This window comes from Melopsittacus undulatus, chromosome 6 (genome assembly GCF_012275295.1).
Source record: "Melopsittacus undulatus isolate bMelUnd1 chromosome 6, bMelUnd1.mat.Z, whole genome shotgun sequence".
NCBI lineage: Eukaryota > Metazoa > Chordata > Aves > Psittaciformes > Psittaculidae > Melopsittacus > Melopsittacus undulatus.
In genome coordinates, this window is record NC_047532.1 from 32,347,810 (window position 1) to 32,363,776 (window position 15,967).

Sequence of the window (15,967 nt, forward strand, 5' to 3'; positions counted from 1 at the left end):
GTTTCGTGTACAAAACATAAAGTAGTCCCCACAGCAATGATACCACTTTTGCTTTTGTACTCATTTCAATCAGGTCTGAGGAGACTTAATTTACAAGATGTGAATCCTCTCCTCTTATTCTTATTGCATGCATTATATTGTTTTTTCAGTTATATTTTTAACATTTGATGCATTTCTGCATTTTATATTCTCAGAGATCACTGAATATATTAAGCTATGTTTTATTTGTGCCAGTGTAGTGTTGATGAGTGACCAGCTGCTGTGCACTATTAGAGACCTTCTGGCTTCACTGATGCAAAGAAAGTTTCAGAAGCATATAACCTTGACATTTTTAGGTTTAGTTTTGCCTAGATGGGCAAAGAGAAATAGCTGTCTGTTATTATAAAGCTGGAATCTGAACAGTGAAATAAATAGGCAGAGCTATGGGAAAACTCTGTAAATTAATCTAAAAGTTGGGTCAATTAGAAGTAAGGAAGGCAACAGCTGAATATTAGAATAATTTGTGTTGATTAGTTTAATTTTCTGTATTGGGGTATTTTCTCTTAGAAAAGTGCAATAAGGAGTTGGCTCCTGCTGAGAATATGAGTTTGTACTCACATTCTTGGTCACCCCCAAAAATGTGTTATGTCAGCTCTCTGGCATCAGTGTTTAGAGAAGTTTGGAGGTTTGGAACTGAAGTTTTAGGTAAACTAGAAATGGACTGTGTTTAAGTGCAACCAGGGACAGAGGTAGAGACGGTTTGTAGAATGCATCTCAAGGCAATGGACAGATAGGCACAGTATTGAAAGTTACTATTCAGTGCTGCCTTGTATTTATTTAGAATATGGAATTAAAATCGCCTCATTCACTGAAGAGCTGTTGCAAAGAGATGAAAAAAAGGTATGGAAAGCCCTTGACAAACCTTTACACAGGAGGTGATGATAAACAGGACCTAATACCTAGCACAATGCCTTTGTAGGACATGTTTTATTAACAGCTTTGTATTTTTGCTTTGCCTGTCAGGTGAATCCTTTATTCCTAAAACTCTCATTGCAGATTTGCTGTAAATGTAGCTCTCTACTTTTAATCAGATTATGGGGAATGGAGACATGTATCCAAAAGCATTAGCAGGTAATAATATCTCTGAAGATGCATTTATTGAATACTTTAATTTGACCGTGAACTTAAATGACTATCTTAGTTTTGCTGTTGATGTGTCATGATATTATTCTCATACACTGATGCAGGTTTATTCGTTGTCTGCCAAGAGCAGTATATTGTAGTCTTTCCACATGGGGAGAAAAGGCAATATTTTTTTTTTTGTTACTTGTAACTCTCAGATAAGGCAAAAAACAATGTATTATTTAGGAAGGTGGTACAACCAGTTCTGCTCTCAGTGTGCCAGCTGATAACAGTGTAACAGACTGTGAATATGCCCCTGTGCTCAGGAATGTTATATTACTGTGCCAGACAACTGGGGGCGCTTAAATAGGACCACATTTTCAGAAAGGGATCATTCAACACTTCCAGAAGGTCAGAGTTTTGAGTATCTAAAGAAAGGATACAGCTAAAATAAAAAAAAAAAAATCTGAAAACGTATGCTTCATTCTTTTAAAACAATTAAAAATATTCAGACTTTTTCAGGAATTTTAAGACTCATTTTGAAGGCTACTCTGTAAGAGTAAATATACCAGTAATGAGAAATGTAGCTGTAGATTTCTTTTAAAGCTGTATTTTTACATATAGAAACACGTAGACATGGATTGTGCCATTAGCAGGTCAGGTTTCCAAGGCTTTCAGAGCCTGTCTTATATTAAAGCTATAGCTTAAGTAGGAGCATGTTTCAGTGTAATTCCCTTATTAAGTGAAGGAATCTAGAATGGTGTATCTTAAACTTGGGTGAACTGCTGGGATCCATTTAAGCTTCTTTTTACAAAAGCTTTCAGCACAGTTGGCCTTTGCAACTTTTTGAGATAGCTGAGTGATATTGCTGCATTAAATGGGAGATGGAAATGGAGCCTTTTTCAGTAGCACATGGTTAGTTTTGATTATATATCTTACTATGTGTTTTGGCAACAATTTGCAAGTGTTGTATAAGCCATACATATTCCTGGAATAACTCAGCTAGTAGTTATCTCTGAGGACACATCTTCTCTAAAAATAGAGTGACAGATTATATTTACATAAAATTGAATTTTAACTGAAAAAAAAATCAAATCTGATGCTATTGCTGTGAGGAGAGGTGGAAGATTATGGCAATTCCAGCTAAACAGGAAACAAAGCTGATTTTTCAGAAGACTATTCCTACTATTTTTAAAAAATTATCATTGTTCTAGTCCCATATACTCTGCTGATACACAAGGAGTCACCATTATGAGAATTCACAGTGTAAATTACAGAGAGTGCAATAAATCATTGAAACATAGTATAATATGTAGAAAATACTATACAATAAGAAGGCTGTACACATCTTGAATACTGTCTTTTATGTTGACTAGCATTGTAATGCATTATGGTAGAGCAAATGGTAAATATATTAGTGTTATTTGTAATTTATATTGTTTTTACATATTTTCAACTTAATGGAAGACAGATTTATTCATGTTTTAAAACGAAAATGTGGCTAAGTTAGTCTGTAACATATAAACTAAAAACACTACTCGCTAGGATAAGAGAAACTTGATCAATCTTGAGGAGTTAAGAGTTGCATTTTCTGAACTCCTGATAGGAACTATAGTCTCTTCCACATAGCTACAGTGGGCACAAATTAAAAGCTGCGTGAATAAGATTCAATTAATGGAAATAGTCTCAGAAATCACATGTTCCTGTCTGTTATTCTCTGAATGCTTCCTGTTCAGTTGAATATATGACCTGCTGGATAATAATTTAATGATGAAATGGTTAATTGGTAAAAAAAAACCACACTCAATTTTGGATTCTTCTTTGTTTGCCCACTGTATTTTTTACTATTTCTGTCTCCTGAGTTTTGCCTATACAGCAGCTCATGGGTCAAGTGAGGAAATCCATTATAGTTGTTGAGACCTAAAAGCAGCCATTTCCTGTAAGATACTTAATTTCGATGTGAATAATTTAATTTCTTGCTGCTTAGATTAACTGATCTAGCAATCTGCTTTGAATTTGAACAATCATGGTAAATCTTGTTTCCTAAAATACTCAGAAATAGTACAGAAGTGGTTTTAAACTGCCCCGGGATGATGCCTAGTATAAGTTCACTTCAGTTGAACGCTTAAGCACTAGTCTCCCAGCTTAAGACCAGTCTCCCTTTTCTGTGGTTACAGATATAATTGCTTCACCCCTTTTTCCTATGATTGATGACATACCAAGCCATTCCAATGAGTCTCTTTACAGATAGTCGTAGCATTTTTGTACTCATAATACAGTTTCCCTTGGTTTTATGAGCTCAACCCTTCAAATAAGCATGAAAAATAGAATACTTTTCTTCTAATTTTATATATTAAAAAAAAAGAGATGGGGATAGACACAGGTCAGAATTGCCATTCAGGCACAGCTCCAAGCATAATGGGGTTAGTGCACCAAGCAAGGTGGTGTAATCTGGAGTCTTACTTAAGACTAAAATGACAAATGCTAGTAGTTAAGGACAAAATTCTGTATTGAAGTGTAATAAATTATAAAGACAGTTAAATATATTCACTAGAAAGAGGAATCAGAGCCTCAAGATATATTTGTAATTAAATATGTCTATTTTAAGTTTTATCTCATTTTGACTACACTTTCATAATTTATGAAGCTGTATGTTCTGATGTCAAGAAAGTAAGTGGGAGTTGTGAACCTAATAGCTTTATAGTAAGAAAATCTAAATCCCAGTTACAAACCCAAATTGATTGGGTAAATCTGCTTTGCAGATCTGCTGGGATTCAGCGGACATCACCAAAGAGATGAGCATTTCAGACCAATGATGACTGTCTACTTTCAGCATCTTTGGTAAAATTGGTTGTACAGGTGGGTAAAGAAAGAACATGCTTGCATTGAAGGGTGTAGTTAATATAAGAATGAACCCTTCACCTGCAGTCTTGGGGTCCTTCTCACCTCTGGGTAGCACTAAGTTGCAGAAGAAATGCCATTGCCTCCAACTAAATTTCTTGGGTTAGTGAAAGCACTTGACCGTATAAATTTAAAATTAAAGATCTAGACCAGGTCAGGCATCTAGGGACCTAAGTCCTTAGACTATACACAACTACTGCCTACCTCCTTTTCCCCTTACTGTATTCTCAGAAGTATTCCTTAATCTCCTGTTATAGTAATACGAACTCATTTCATCCACAAGATTTAATGAGAATACTGCTTCTCACTCAGTTGCCATATAGAGCAGCCCTGTTGCTGACTGACAGTGAAAAAGTGGCTAATCTCAGATAGATGGCTAGTGCTGGCAGAGTATATCCAAACTTGATTGACATTATTAGACGCAAGAGATGTCATGAAAAATAATCAAACTGTCACAGAAATAGAAAGCATATGGATGCCTGCCTTCTTGTTTTACAGTACACTTGTACACTAGGCCTTATTTTGTTTGCAAGATTTACCTATGATTTCTGTTAAAGCTCCAGTTTAGTTATCTTCAGCTGGTATTTTACAGCAAGTCTGACAGGAAGGCTTGTTAATCAGACATCATTTTGTAAACAAAGAAAGCATATGCTATATAAAATAAATGATAAGGAACCGTCAATTACAAGGCTATCATGGTACTGAGTTTTGGTGACCTTATGAATCGTGAGAGTGAGTTCTAGATGGATTATGAATTAACCAGAACTCAGAAATAACATCACGCTCTGATAAAAGTGGGTTTCAAAAAAGCTCATCGCAGGATATGACTTTTAAATTAGATACTTCTTATTGCAGCTTCCTATTTCCCTCTCTCTTATTTAACCTCCCTTGTCTTTAATAGCTTTCTGTGAATAAAAGTGATTATGAAGTAATGTAAAAAGTAATACAGTGAAGGAGCATATATAAAACAATGAGTAGTAAGTTAATGGCTGAATGATGCACCAGTGCAGGCTGAATGATATACCAATGCAGGTAAATTTTTCTAGTATATTCACATTATAACCAGAAATACATTATTTATGACATGTTTGTATAATAAATACGTATTTCTAGATGAGGGAAAGGTCTGACTTTATAGCTTGGTCTTCAACAGTAAGGAGGATATGGCAAACATGCACAGTGTTTAAAAGGAACAGTAGGGAACCAAACTCTTATGAAATGAGGATAGGTCTGACCTAGGTCCAAATCCATAATGAACTTGAGAGGAACCAGTTCGTTGTGGTCTGGAGTCTCTACCAGGTAGCCAAATACTTCATTCATGCTTGTAAAAGTGTATTTAAAGCCATATTAGTAATCTCAGAAAGCTGTATGAATTTAGTGATTGATCTATAGTGATTGTGTGCTATTTTGATTGTTAATATTGTAAAGACAGTACTAACCTGATCTGAAGCCATGTGAGCATTGGTGTTGTGCCACCACCAAATACCCAGACCGTGAAAAGCACGATAAGCAGTGCAGTTGTAAACATCATCTGTTTGGGCTGGGATTCTGTGTCTCGAATAGCCAATGCAAATGCTATTGCACCACGTAAACCTAAAAAAAAAGTCAAGAATTATAAACTGAATGTGATGGAAAAGCAGAATTTTACTCTTTTCAACATAACTTTATTCCTAGGGCAGATGAAATTTTCAGATGATGATTAGATTTATAAAATGCTGAATTGTCCTGATTGTAAGCAACTTTGCAAAAGTGGACAATGAAGAGTCACATAATAATCAAACATTTTCTTTATATCCAGGGAATTCTTTGTGTTTAATAATTGCAAATTGAACAGTAATTAAAACTTTAGGCTTGTTAAAAAAGAAATCTGTTCCCTGTGTTGATTTACTGACTTCAGTGGGACTACTTATGAAATCAAATTCAAGTGAGAAAAAGTGTCGGCATTAAAATTAGTACCCAAATAGGTTACCCATTTCTTGCTTGAAAAAATAGATTTCTTTAAAATTTTATTAAAATATTCTAATGTCCTAGAACAGCCAGAAAAATAATGACTTGAAACCAATGCTTCTTAAGAATTACTTTATAATTTAAAAAAAAAAATTAAAGTAATCCACAAAAGAAGTATAGAGATCAAAGCCATTACATGTATACATGACACACTGAATCCAAAATGTACTTTGCAAGTATTGAGAAAATAAATCTAGTAATTAAACCTCTTGTAAAGCAGTGAGAGTATATGCAGAATCATTTAATCAGCTGCTAAATGCAGCTATTTTTGAAATAGAACTTTAAAGCTTTTTAAGATTACATAGCTAGAATGCAAATTATTTGGTGTACAAGAGGGGACAGTTTATCCAGAGAATAACACAAAGCCATTTCTGCAAGTAAGTACCAGACTGTAGCTTTACACTAGCTGAAAATGGTTAGTTGCAGCAGGTTTAAAATCTCTGCTTGTATGAAAATAACACTATAGCCAACAAGTGGTCTTGTCCTTGATTTTAGTAAAATACATCTCTAAGGATGCACATACCTTTCTATTTTCTTATGGGAAAAGAAATATCAGTTTGTTTTAAACGTATCTGAGGATGGATTGAGCCACTCTTGGAAGTGATTTTTTCCTGGTGGTTATAGTGGTAATCTCTAGATGACTAGCTCAGGTAAAATGCTTAAATTACTTATTGATGGCTTTTTTTTGGTGGACAACAATGCTGTTTTCCACAACTACATCACACTGATATGTACAATATCAAATTTAGACTATCTCTTTTGGTAAGAGGAAATATATATATGTATATATAAACATTGATTAATATGTCATTAAGACTCTGCTTATTGAGCAGTGGGCTGGGTATTTCTTCAGTTTAGAGGAAAAGTGAGTGCTTCCACTGCATTTTCATTAATGACAACACAGAAGAGCTAATTCAGTTCCAACTAAAACCATGTCTAAAGTAAAATAAATAATCAAAGCATTTGCTTCCATCTAAAGCAGTGGGAAGCAGACGGATGCAAACTAAAATGTAAAGACTCAATGAGAATCAAGGAACACTATTATATATATATTAAAATACATGCCATGTAACAACATGAAGGAAAGGAATTTTAGCTAAGAAAAGACAATAAGATACTGAAATAGACTGAAGATAAGGAAGATTACATTTTCTGTAACACCTCAGGGAAAAATACAAACGAAGCACAATGGAATGATTTGCTCCAGTGGGTTTTGGTATCTCAGCTACACCTGGGGAGAGTGGCACAGTAGAAGGAAAACAATGATGAACCATTAGCAAAGATGCTCTCCCCTCATCTCTGAGATGCAGCACTAATAGCAGCTCCACATCTGTGATGTGATCTGTTGTTCCTTTGGGCTCTATCACATATTTTCTATTAGATTTTTTGTGCTAGTTGTGCCAACCATTAAAGGATACTCTTTACTGTGTCAAGGCCTCTAAAACCACCCTGAGGGTTAAGATTCAGAGGCCCACAGAATAGAAAAGGTGTGTCCTATTGTGTCCTATTGGGCTTTTACACATCCTTTGCTCATGATCCACAAGCACACATCACTCTGAACCCATCCACCTGAAGAGCTTTTGAGGGCAGTACTGTTTGTAGGTACTGTGGAGAGAGTCTGCCATGAAAGGAGACTTTCTGTATGTAAATCTGGTGTTTTGGTTTCAACCATAGTTCTCTGCTCTTCTTTACTTTTTTTCTCTTTTCGCTGTTTTCGTATCTGTGTTCTTGAAAAGGTTCACTTTGACACTTCCCACCACCATGCATGTGTGAATGTACAGATGTAAATGTCTGCACAGCAGCTGCCTGTACACAGGCATTTTTTTTATTTTGCTCCTGCACTTGTGTTTGACTCTTTCAGAATCTGCTGCTGTTGTAATGTCTTATTTTAACAATAGTCACCTTCGTAGCATCGTATCTCACTATACTATCTCTTTCTGGTTTTTATGATGTAGAGAAGAGGAAAGCACAGTAAAAAGTAAATAGAGATATTGGACAGAGAGTAGAAGGTGCAGTATTGATGTTGTGAAATAATCTCCTCCTGGTCATGTGCCAGTAATGCTTAAATATCAGACGTTTGTGCCATGAATAAGCACATCTGGATCCATTCAGTTTCCCTCCCTTTTAATTTTTCTTACCAGTTTAAAGCAACATAGCGGGGACTGAATTGACCTGAGGCATTTTTCATGCAGGATGGAACACTAGTTTATAGTGATAGCTCATTTACAACTTAAGACATTAAAATATTTCTTTTTCACATGAGCAGAGACTGCTTGCATCCACATTTTAGCTGATGTTAAACTTAATCTGAGAAGCTCAGGCTTAATTATGAGAGGACTATTCTAGTTTTGATTTACAATGGAATACTCTCAGGAATCATTATTAAACATGTTTGTAAAAGTAAAGTGAATCCACCCTCTGTCATGTGGTATTAGAGGAGTGACAGAAGCAGATGAAGAATGTAATAAATCAAAATGCTACATAATCCACTTCCAAGTCTAACTCTCCCCCCTTTTCTCAAATTTGTTAATACAGCTCAAAAAGTAGAACTTAATGACTTCAGTAGAATTCTTTGCAGAGTAAGGTATACACAAATACTAAACAGCAGTGCACTTGCCTGACCATAGCTGCATTTTTCAGCTATTTTTGATATTCATGGTGATTATGTCAGTAAAACTCAGTAAGTAAAGTAGTAAATGTTTGGAGCATTCGTTAGTGATAAAATGAAAAAAAAAACAAACCCAAACCTAACCCCTAATTCACTGTTTAAATATGAGTATGTGATGCTGTGGTGAGCTAAGCCCAGTTTTCCCCTGATCGAGTAGAACCTGATGCTACATCAGAATATTGCTATTGATCTTGTGTAGGCAGTAAGCGTCTTCCTCCAAACTCAAATTCCATGCCTTGTTTACTTGTGTCAGAAGCATGTCTCTTGTGGAAGTAATTTTCTTCTCTGTTTATTGCTATATACAGTATGATCAGTTTCTAGTAAATAACAATGTTATTGGTAAGTAAGCACAAATCCTAGTGCATATTAAAAAACACAGTTACACAGAAACTCTATATATTCTAAGTGTTCTGTGAAGTGTGAATCTGCTGGCAGTGTGAGAGGCAGTCAGTCTTTATTGCTCTACTTGCAGATGATGCCATTTACTTTTTTATAGTGTTGTAAAGACATTTTTCTCTATAAAATTCAGTGTTTCTTTGAAAACAGTTAAAAACTGCTTTTCCAAGAATTTGAACATTTATATTTTAGAAGTTTTGAATGTTACTGTTTTCAGTTCTCAGCTGCCAGATTGTAGTGGAATGCCAACATGTGAGCTCTCATGTTAATTTGTTGGCTGCAGGCTGCTCTCTGCTCCTAGCTCTGGGGAGAATGAAATTTGACTGGAGAAAACAAGGGCAGAAAAGGTGAATAATAAGCTATAGTTTTGAAGATTTTTTATTCTGTAGTTCAGAAAGCATTCTTTCTACACTGTAAAAAACCAAAACAAATAATTGAGTCCAGATACCAAGTAACTAATAATACAAAGCTATTTCTTGTGCTTTTGGCCACCTGCTAACTTTGCTAGAGTGATCTACATATAAATCTTACATGGCTAACAACTGTAGGTGAGCAGGCAGTCTGAAAGCCAGTTCTTAATGGATGTATGCCATCATCTCTCACTACAATCTACCTCGTATTAACTGACGTTTTCAATGGAAGCTTTTAGCAGAAAGATTGAATGGATATAGAAAGGAACTACTGTGTCACTGCCTAGAGAGATGAAATTACATAGGTGCACAAATGAGGCATCCTGAGCTGGAGAACTCCTGATGAGGAAGCTTGAAATGTGGTGCATTTTATTTTTACTTGTTATCTGGCTAAATGGATCAGTGTACATCAAGGCTGTCAATCAAGAACTTTTATCCCTAAAAATCTGGAATATGTTTTTGTATAAAAAGCAGGAAAATGAAGAAAATTAAATTTTATAAAATTATTTCATAAATGGCATTGTGGTACTGTGTTTCTGTCTTTTACTAAACAAATATTCTTAGTTTAGAAGTGAGTTTTTCCTAACTAGCATTATAAAGTCAAGTGGAGGTATTTCTAGCTTGGGGAAGTCTAAAAATAAGGAATCTTGCTGAGATATTAACAGTAGAGGTGTTGATGCACAAATCAGTATAGAGCATTACCACCTCTTCTGGATTTTTTTTTCTTAAATTCTATAATATTAACCAGTTAAATAAAATCTGAATTTGGAAAATAAAGTACTCAAATATCAGGCTGGCACACATATGAAAAGTTCTGTGTAACTAAATTCTCCTAGTCTTATGTTTCAAAGTAAAACTGTTCCTAAAGCTAAAGAACTTACCACAGACCACTGATTTGAGTATCAGTACTAACACTTTAACAGCTGCATCTTTATGTGCTGGTACACAAGCATCCTGTCAGATATACTATGAATGCCTCTAAAACAACACAACAAAAAAAACATGGTATCCCAAATTGACATGGGAGTGTAGACAGATGGAGGACAATGGGTTGAAAGATCAGTTTTCTGAGTGGTAGGTTTCAAAAAAGTTCATTAAAATAGGTCCAGAGCACAGTGAAGTTAATGAGAATACCTTTATTTGCTTTGAGAAAGACTACAGTGAGTTTTAAGATAACAATAACTTTGTAATAAATGTGGCTTTTCTAGTGTTAGATTTCTATCTTTGTCAGTTGTTAAATGGACAGGGAAAATAGCAAAATAGAACTTACCTGAGAACATCATCATGTGCTGAAAGTTCCTGGCAATCTTTTGTTTTCGACCCAAATTCAAAAGGAAGGTAAGTGGATAGATGTTGCAAGCTCTTGCGACAAAAACTGCCACCTAAAATGTAAAATGTTGAGGAAAATGGTGGAGGAACTTTTGACAAAAGCAGTTAACTTAAACCCAGCATTTATCCAAATTTATTTTAAAAGGGTAATTAAAATGAATATGAGATTATATCCTTCATATTTTACATGTCAGATCCTTCTGGTTCCAATTTCATTATAGAACTGTTCAGCGGCAGAGATTGTCTTCCCCAGACATCCTGGTTATATATTCATCATTACATATCCAACTTCAATCACTCTACTTCTACTCATTGCATTTATATCATATGTGACTTCATCTTCATTCTTGCAGTAAAATGGCCAACATCAATTGCAGAGATGGCATTATCTCCTTGAATAGCAATTTGCAAAGAATAAATGCGCTTCTGGACATGATTATTGCTTTCTTATTTCCTGACAATTCATATTGTCTATATCCAGCACTCTTGGCCTTTTTTTTTAGTGCTTTTTCTTTGGTAATTTTTCTAAAGGGGTCCTCTAAGACTCCTGTGTGGTGATCACAAAAGTTGTCTTAACTAGAAACATGAGGTTATTTCAGATTGATAATCAGAGCTCTTTATACATGTTTTTAGCACGTTCTGCCCTTTCCTTGTCTTGTGACTGTTAGGGCTCAGTTTTGGCACTTTTACTCTGGGAGCTGCTATGGAGCTTAGAATAAATACTTGAGTGGCAGTGTCTGTATGTTTTATATTTGCTGGGCTAAGATCTGCTTAAAGCTCCTATGGACTTGGGAGAACATGCATTAGCAGCTTCACATGTCCTGTGCAACCCTGTTGTGGTCTGTTGGCTCTTAGTGAGAGAAAATGATAGAGCCAGGTCCCTGAAGTGCTCTGCAGTACAGTCCCCACCTGGGGTGTTCAGTGCTGTTCCTACATTCAACTGTCTTGCCCTGCTAGGTGTGCAGGACACAGTATTGTACTCACGTTATTGTGGTGGTGGGTGGAATAGGCTATTGGGGTCCTCTTTGCCATCTAATCCAACCTATAGCCAAGGGAGCTGTGATGCATTTCTTAGTATTCATTTGGAAATGACAAATAGGAATTACTGCAAATAAAGAGGATGATCCCAACTTTCAAAGCTATTACAGTTCATCAAAAAGTGATAAACAAAGGGCTGCTGCTCTGAGCCAAAAGAATCATGTAAATTGTCAGTGTGAAAAGAGTCTGTACCACTGTACAAGAAAGCAACAAAGTTATTGAGAAACTTGGGCAGAGTTAGACAAAGACTCTTCTTACAAATCCTTTAGGTGTAAATAAATCCATGTACACTGAAAATATTCCGTACAAAGAAGGAAAGATGGGAGAAATTCAGAACTGTTTTATTTTTAAGGACTTAGTATCATTTAGGTAGCTTTGGGAAGTTCTGCTCCTGGCCCATGTATGTTTGGGGGCAGCTCTACATTTTGTGGATCTGCACTGGCTCTGGACAGGCAAAAAGGTTTCGTGTGCCTGCACCTGTCCCGACTTGTGCCCCTGTACACGTCCCAACTTGTGTTCCTGTACACATAATTTCCCACTCCACTTGTAAACTGATGGCAAAAGTTCCCCACCTGGATTAAAGTTCTTTGCCTTATAGCAGATCCACAAAACAGCAACTGCCAGAAGACCATGTACTTACATGCACTGAGCCAGTTATTGAAATATATGTAATGAAGATGATTGCCTTTTGACTTGACAAAAAAAAATATTTTTAGTATTTATGAAACTGATTGGTTTGTTTGTTGACTTTTTTTTCTTAACACGGAACACCTTCTGTATATGTATAAATGTATATATATGCACACATATACATGTAGATATATACTTCTTTAAAGCAAAGGATACAAATGCACCAAAGATAAAAAGAGGATTGAAGATATGATTTTGAAACGTGAATAGTGCAAGTCCCATGTAACAGAAGATGACATTCTCAGCCAAAAAATTCATGAACTCGAACAACTTAAACGAGAGAGAAAGAACACAATTATGACTCATGCCTGTAATGAACTACTGTTTGCCACCAGGTTCCTGGGGAATACAGAACTGTTTAGATGAAAGGAACAGAAATTGCACTTATTTCAAGGGTGGATTTCAAAACCTATACTGTATACCTGGTGTCTTTTAGCTTTAAAAATCATAGTTGCTTGCAAGTTTTTCTTCAATTTGTGTATGAAAGGTTGTCACAGACAACTGATGGAATATGTAAACAGCAAATAAGTTATACAAGCTTCAAGGCAAACTGTAAGGAAGTTGAGGGAATTTGAGCTCACTCTTGTTTACACAGGTGAGCCTGTGGAGCCATAGGGAGCTCCTGATTGCACAGTGGCTATGTATAACACAGTGCTGAATATGGGTACACTAATGTCAAGAGAGAAAAAACTAATTCCAAAATGGACTTCTAAGAACCTATGCCCATAAAATATAACATGATCTTTTTTTTTTATTACCATAAATATTATGCTGCAGATGAAAACTTCTGTTGCGGTGTATGAACATCAATTACTCATTTCAAACCAAACTATTTAATATATAATTTAAACATATTATAAAATAAGCATAAAATACATGATTGTGGTATGATTTCTCCTGTGAAAAAAACAATCAAAGTCAAAATATTCATTTGCCTTGAGGGGATGGTCTTGATTGCATTTGCAGCTGATTCTATGAAAACTGATAATATAAATGTTCATATTTATTCAGATCTGGAAAAAATCAATCGTTACTGCCAAATAACTACAGAAGAGAGTAAAAAAAGGCCTTTTAACTTCTGAAGTTACTTTTGGGCTCAGGAGACTATGCTAACAAATCCTGATACAGAATTAGGGCTGAAGTTTGTCAATCTGTCTACAACCAGTCATAAATCACTATCCAGACTGTTACTATGGAGATATTTTATTCATCCTCAATGGGCTTATGTATTTTTTTTGTAATATGTTTATGCTTCTAAAAATAAATATCCAATAACAGTCACTGAGACCTAGCAAAGGAAAAAGGAGAGCTGTTGGCATTATTATTTAAAACAAATTTCAGAGGCAAAATGACATAAAACACACTAGTATATGGAGAGATACTTTGGGCCCCATGGCAACACCATCAATTATCCCAAGCAAACATTCCATGACGCCCATTTTGTGCTGCACTGCTGAACAACATGAAAGCAAACAAGAAATATTTGCAAGTTAGTGGACTTAAATTATTTGAGTTAAATTTAAATGAGAGAAACCAGTTGTTGAAAAACATCAAAGTATATGATCTTGTGACCCATAGAAATTATTGTGATAAATCTTTGCATTTCCATTTTTGGAGCAAACACAATCCCACTTCTTTGTGGGAATGTCACTTGACATGTTTTTTAATTCTTAAAAAAATGTATGAGGAGCACCATGACAAGATCTACATATATATGTATATACATATGCATATATATACACATATATAAAAGTATTTGTGTATATATAAAAACCTTTTGATGGAAGCATACTGTTATGAGGAGCCACAGCAGCATACTTTAGTTGTCGGGATAAGATAAAGGTGCTCCAGTGGTTTTAGAGTTGAATGATATTTCACTCTTCATTTATGAAATCTTATTCAAGACTTAAAGAAATGTAAAGTAGATACATTTTAGAAATTGAAGTTTCTTTCTTGTATTTTCCAAACATTTTGTTGACACAGTTTTAAAGGAAAACAGATTTTGTTGTATCATTATGTCTGCTGTAAACCCTTTCTCAGTTATCTGTAACAGTAAATTCCAGGTTGGTCTTGCCCGAAGTGCACTGGGACAATGATTTCTGTGCCCCCATTATAGGACTAATAGTTTTCTTAGCCTGTATTTGAAATGTACATGAAACTTTCTAGTCACTCATCTATGTCAGATACATGCAACATTGTAAGCTATTGTAGTTCTTGAATCATATTGCTGGACATCAACTTTGCTTTGTTTGCAAGAGCAAATATAATCCAAGTCCCTCTTTCCCTCTTTTTTTCTTTTTTTTTTCTTTACCTGTGAATTTTGGTGCTGAGCTGTGCTGGTTCCCCTTTACCCCTTATCTCTAGTTTCTTTGTGTTTTGATCTTTCACTATCAGAGCACTGCTTGCTTGCTAGAAGATTAAATCCAGATTAGTTTCCTTCCTTCGTACAGCAAAAAGCCAAGTACTATTTCAATAGCTAATTTAGAGAAGCCTTCTTCCTATTCTAGGCACAGTCATGATATGGTCTCTTATGAAAGATTCATCTCTTCAGAATGGTAAAACTAGCTTGGTAGCTTCATTCAGAGTCTTTTGTATTCCCTGTATAGTTTGTTCTTCTTTTTTTAAAAGTATATCACTCTGAAGACACATCTATTTATGGACTGCAACGTGATCAAATTTCTCACCCTGAGTTAACAAAAAGAAAAATAAATTAAAAAATATCAACTGCTTCAGACCAGTTATTGTCATGAAAGAAGTGATATCTGGATGCCTTTTCCTGGGACATACTGCTTGTGGAAATAACATAAAATGTATTCATTGTTCTTCAGACTTCAGTTTTATTCCTGTGTTCAGTGTAGTGTTTTATTTAGTGTTTCTCCAACTTCTGTATTTTGTTCAACAGCAATACAGAGCCCATGCAGATACTCTATTAAGCACTTAGCTGTCAGTGCTATGCAGCATAAAAGCCGTCAGAACAAACCAATTTATTCTAAAGAGATCTGAAAACCACGTTAAGAAATAGCTTCCATAGATTCATTTCCCCAAATAGTCATGCTTTTCACACAAAAGTTTCTGTCACTATTTTAAAAATGAGATGTCAAGACCCTTTCATGAGAAGCAGAACAATAGGAGGAATACGTTTTCATCTGGAATTTATAATTTCCCGGGACACCCAAGTAGTTCCAAGAAGAACTGCAGCCTCCACATTAACCTCTGAAAAACATTCTTTTTTTTTGTCTGAGGGGTAATAATGACCATGATATTCTCCATGGTCTGCTTAAATGCCATTCAAAAATGTTCCTTATTTTGAATATATGTACTTGCAAGTGGAATTACTTACTTTAAAAAAAAATAATTAACATTAGAATCCTAGATATTAAGTCCTTGGAATATTTTGTCTATAAACATAAATTCATTTCCCTTGCCT

At 35.2% G+C, this 15,967-nt stretch overlaps 1 protein-coding gene across 1 annotated transcript in view; it reads right to left on the reverse strand.

Moving 5' to 3' along the window:
• The window catches only part of SLC9A9 (solute carrier family 9 member A9), a 195,908-nt gene that overhangs the window by 74,733 nt on the left and 105,208 nt on the right, over positions 1 to 15,967 (reverse strand). Inside the window, exons 10-12 of the mRNA XM_005147023.4 lie at positions 12,697 to 12,810; positions 10,754 to 10,865; positions 5,442 to 5,595 (exon numbers count right to left, since the gene is read on the reverse strand). Of these exons, the coding sequence (XP_005147080.2) occupies positions 5,442 to 5,595; positions 10,754 to 10,865; positions 12,697 to 12,810 (380 nt within the window). The remainder of the gene's footprint in view (positions 1 to 5,441; positions 5,596 to 10,753; positions 10,866 to 12,696; positions 12,811 to 15,967) is intronic.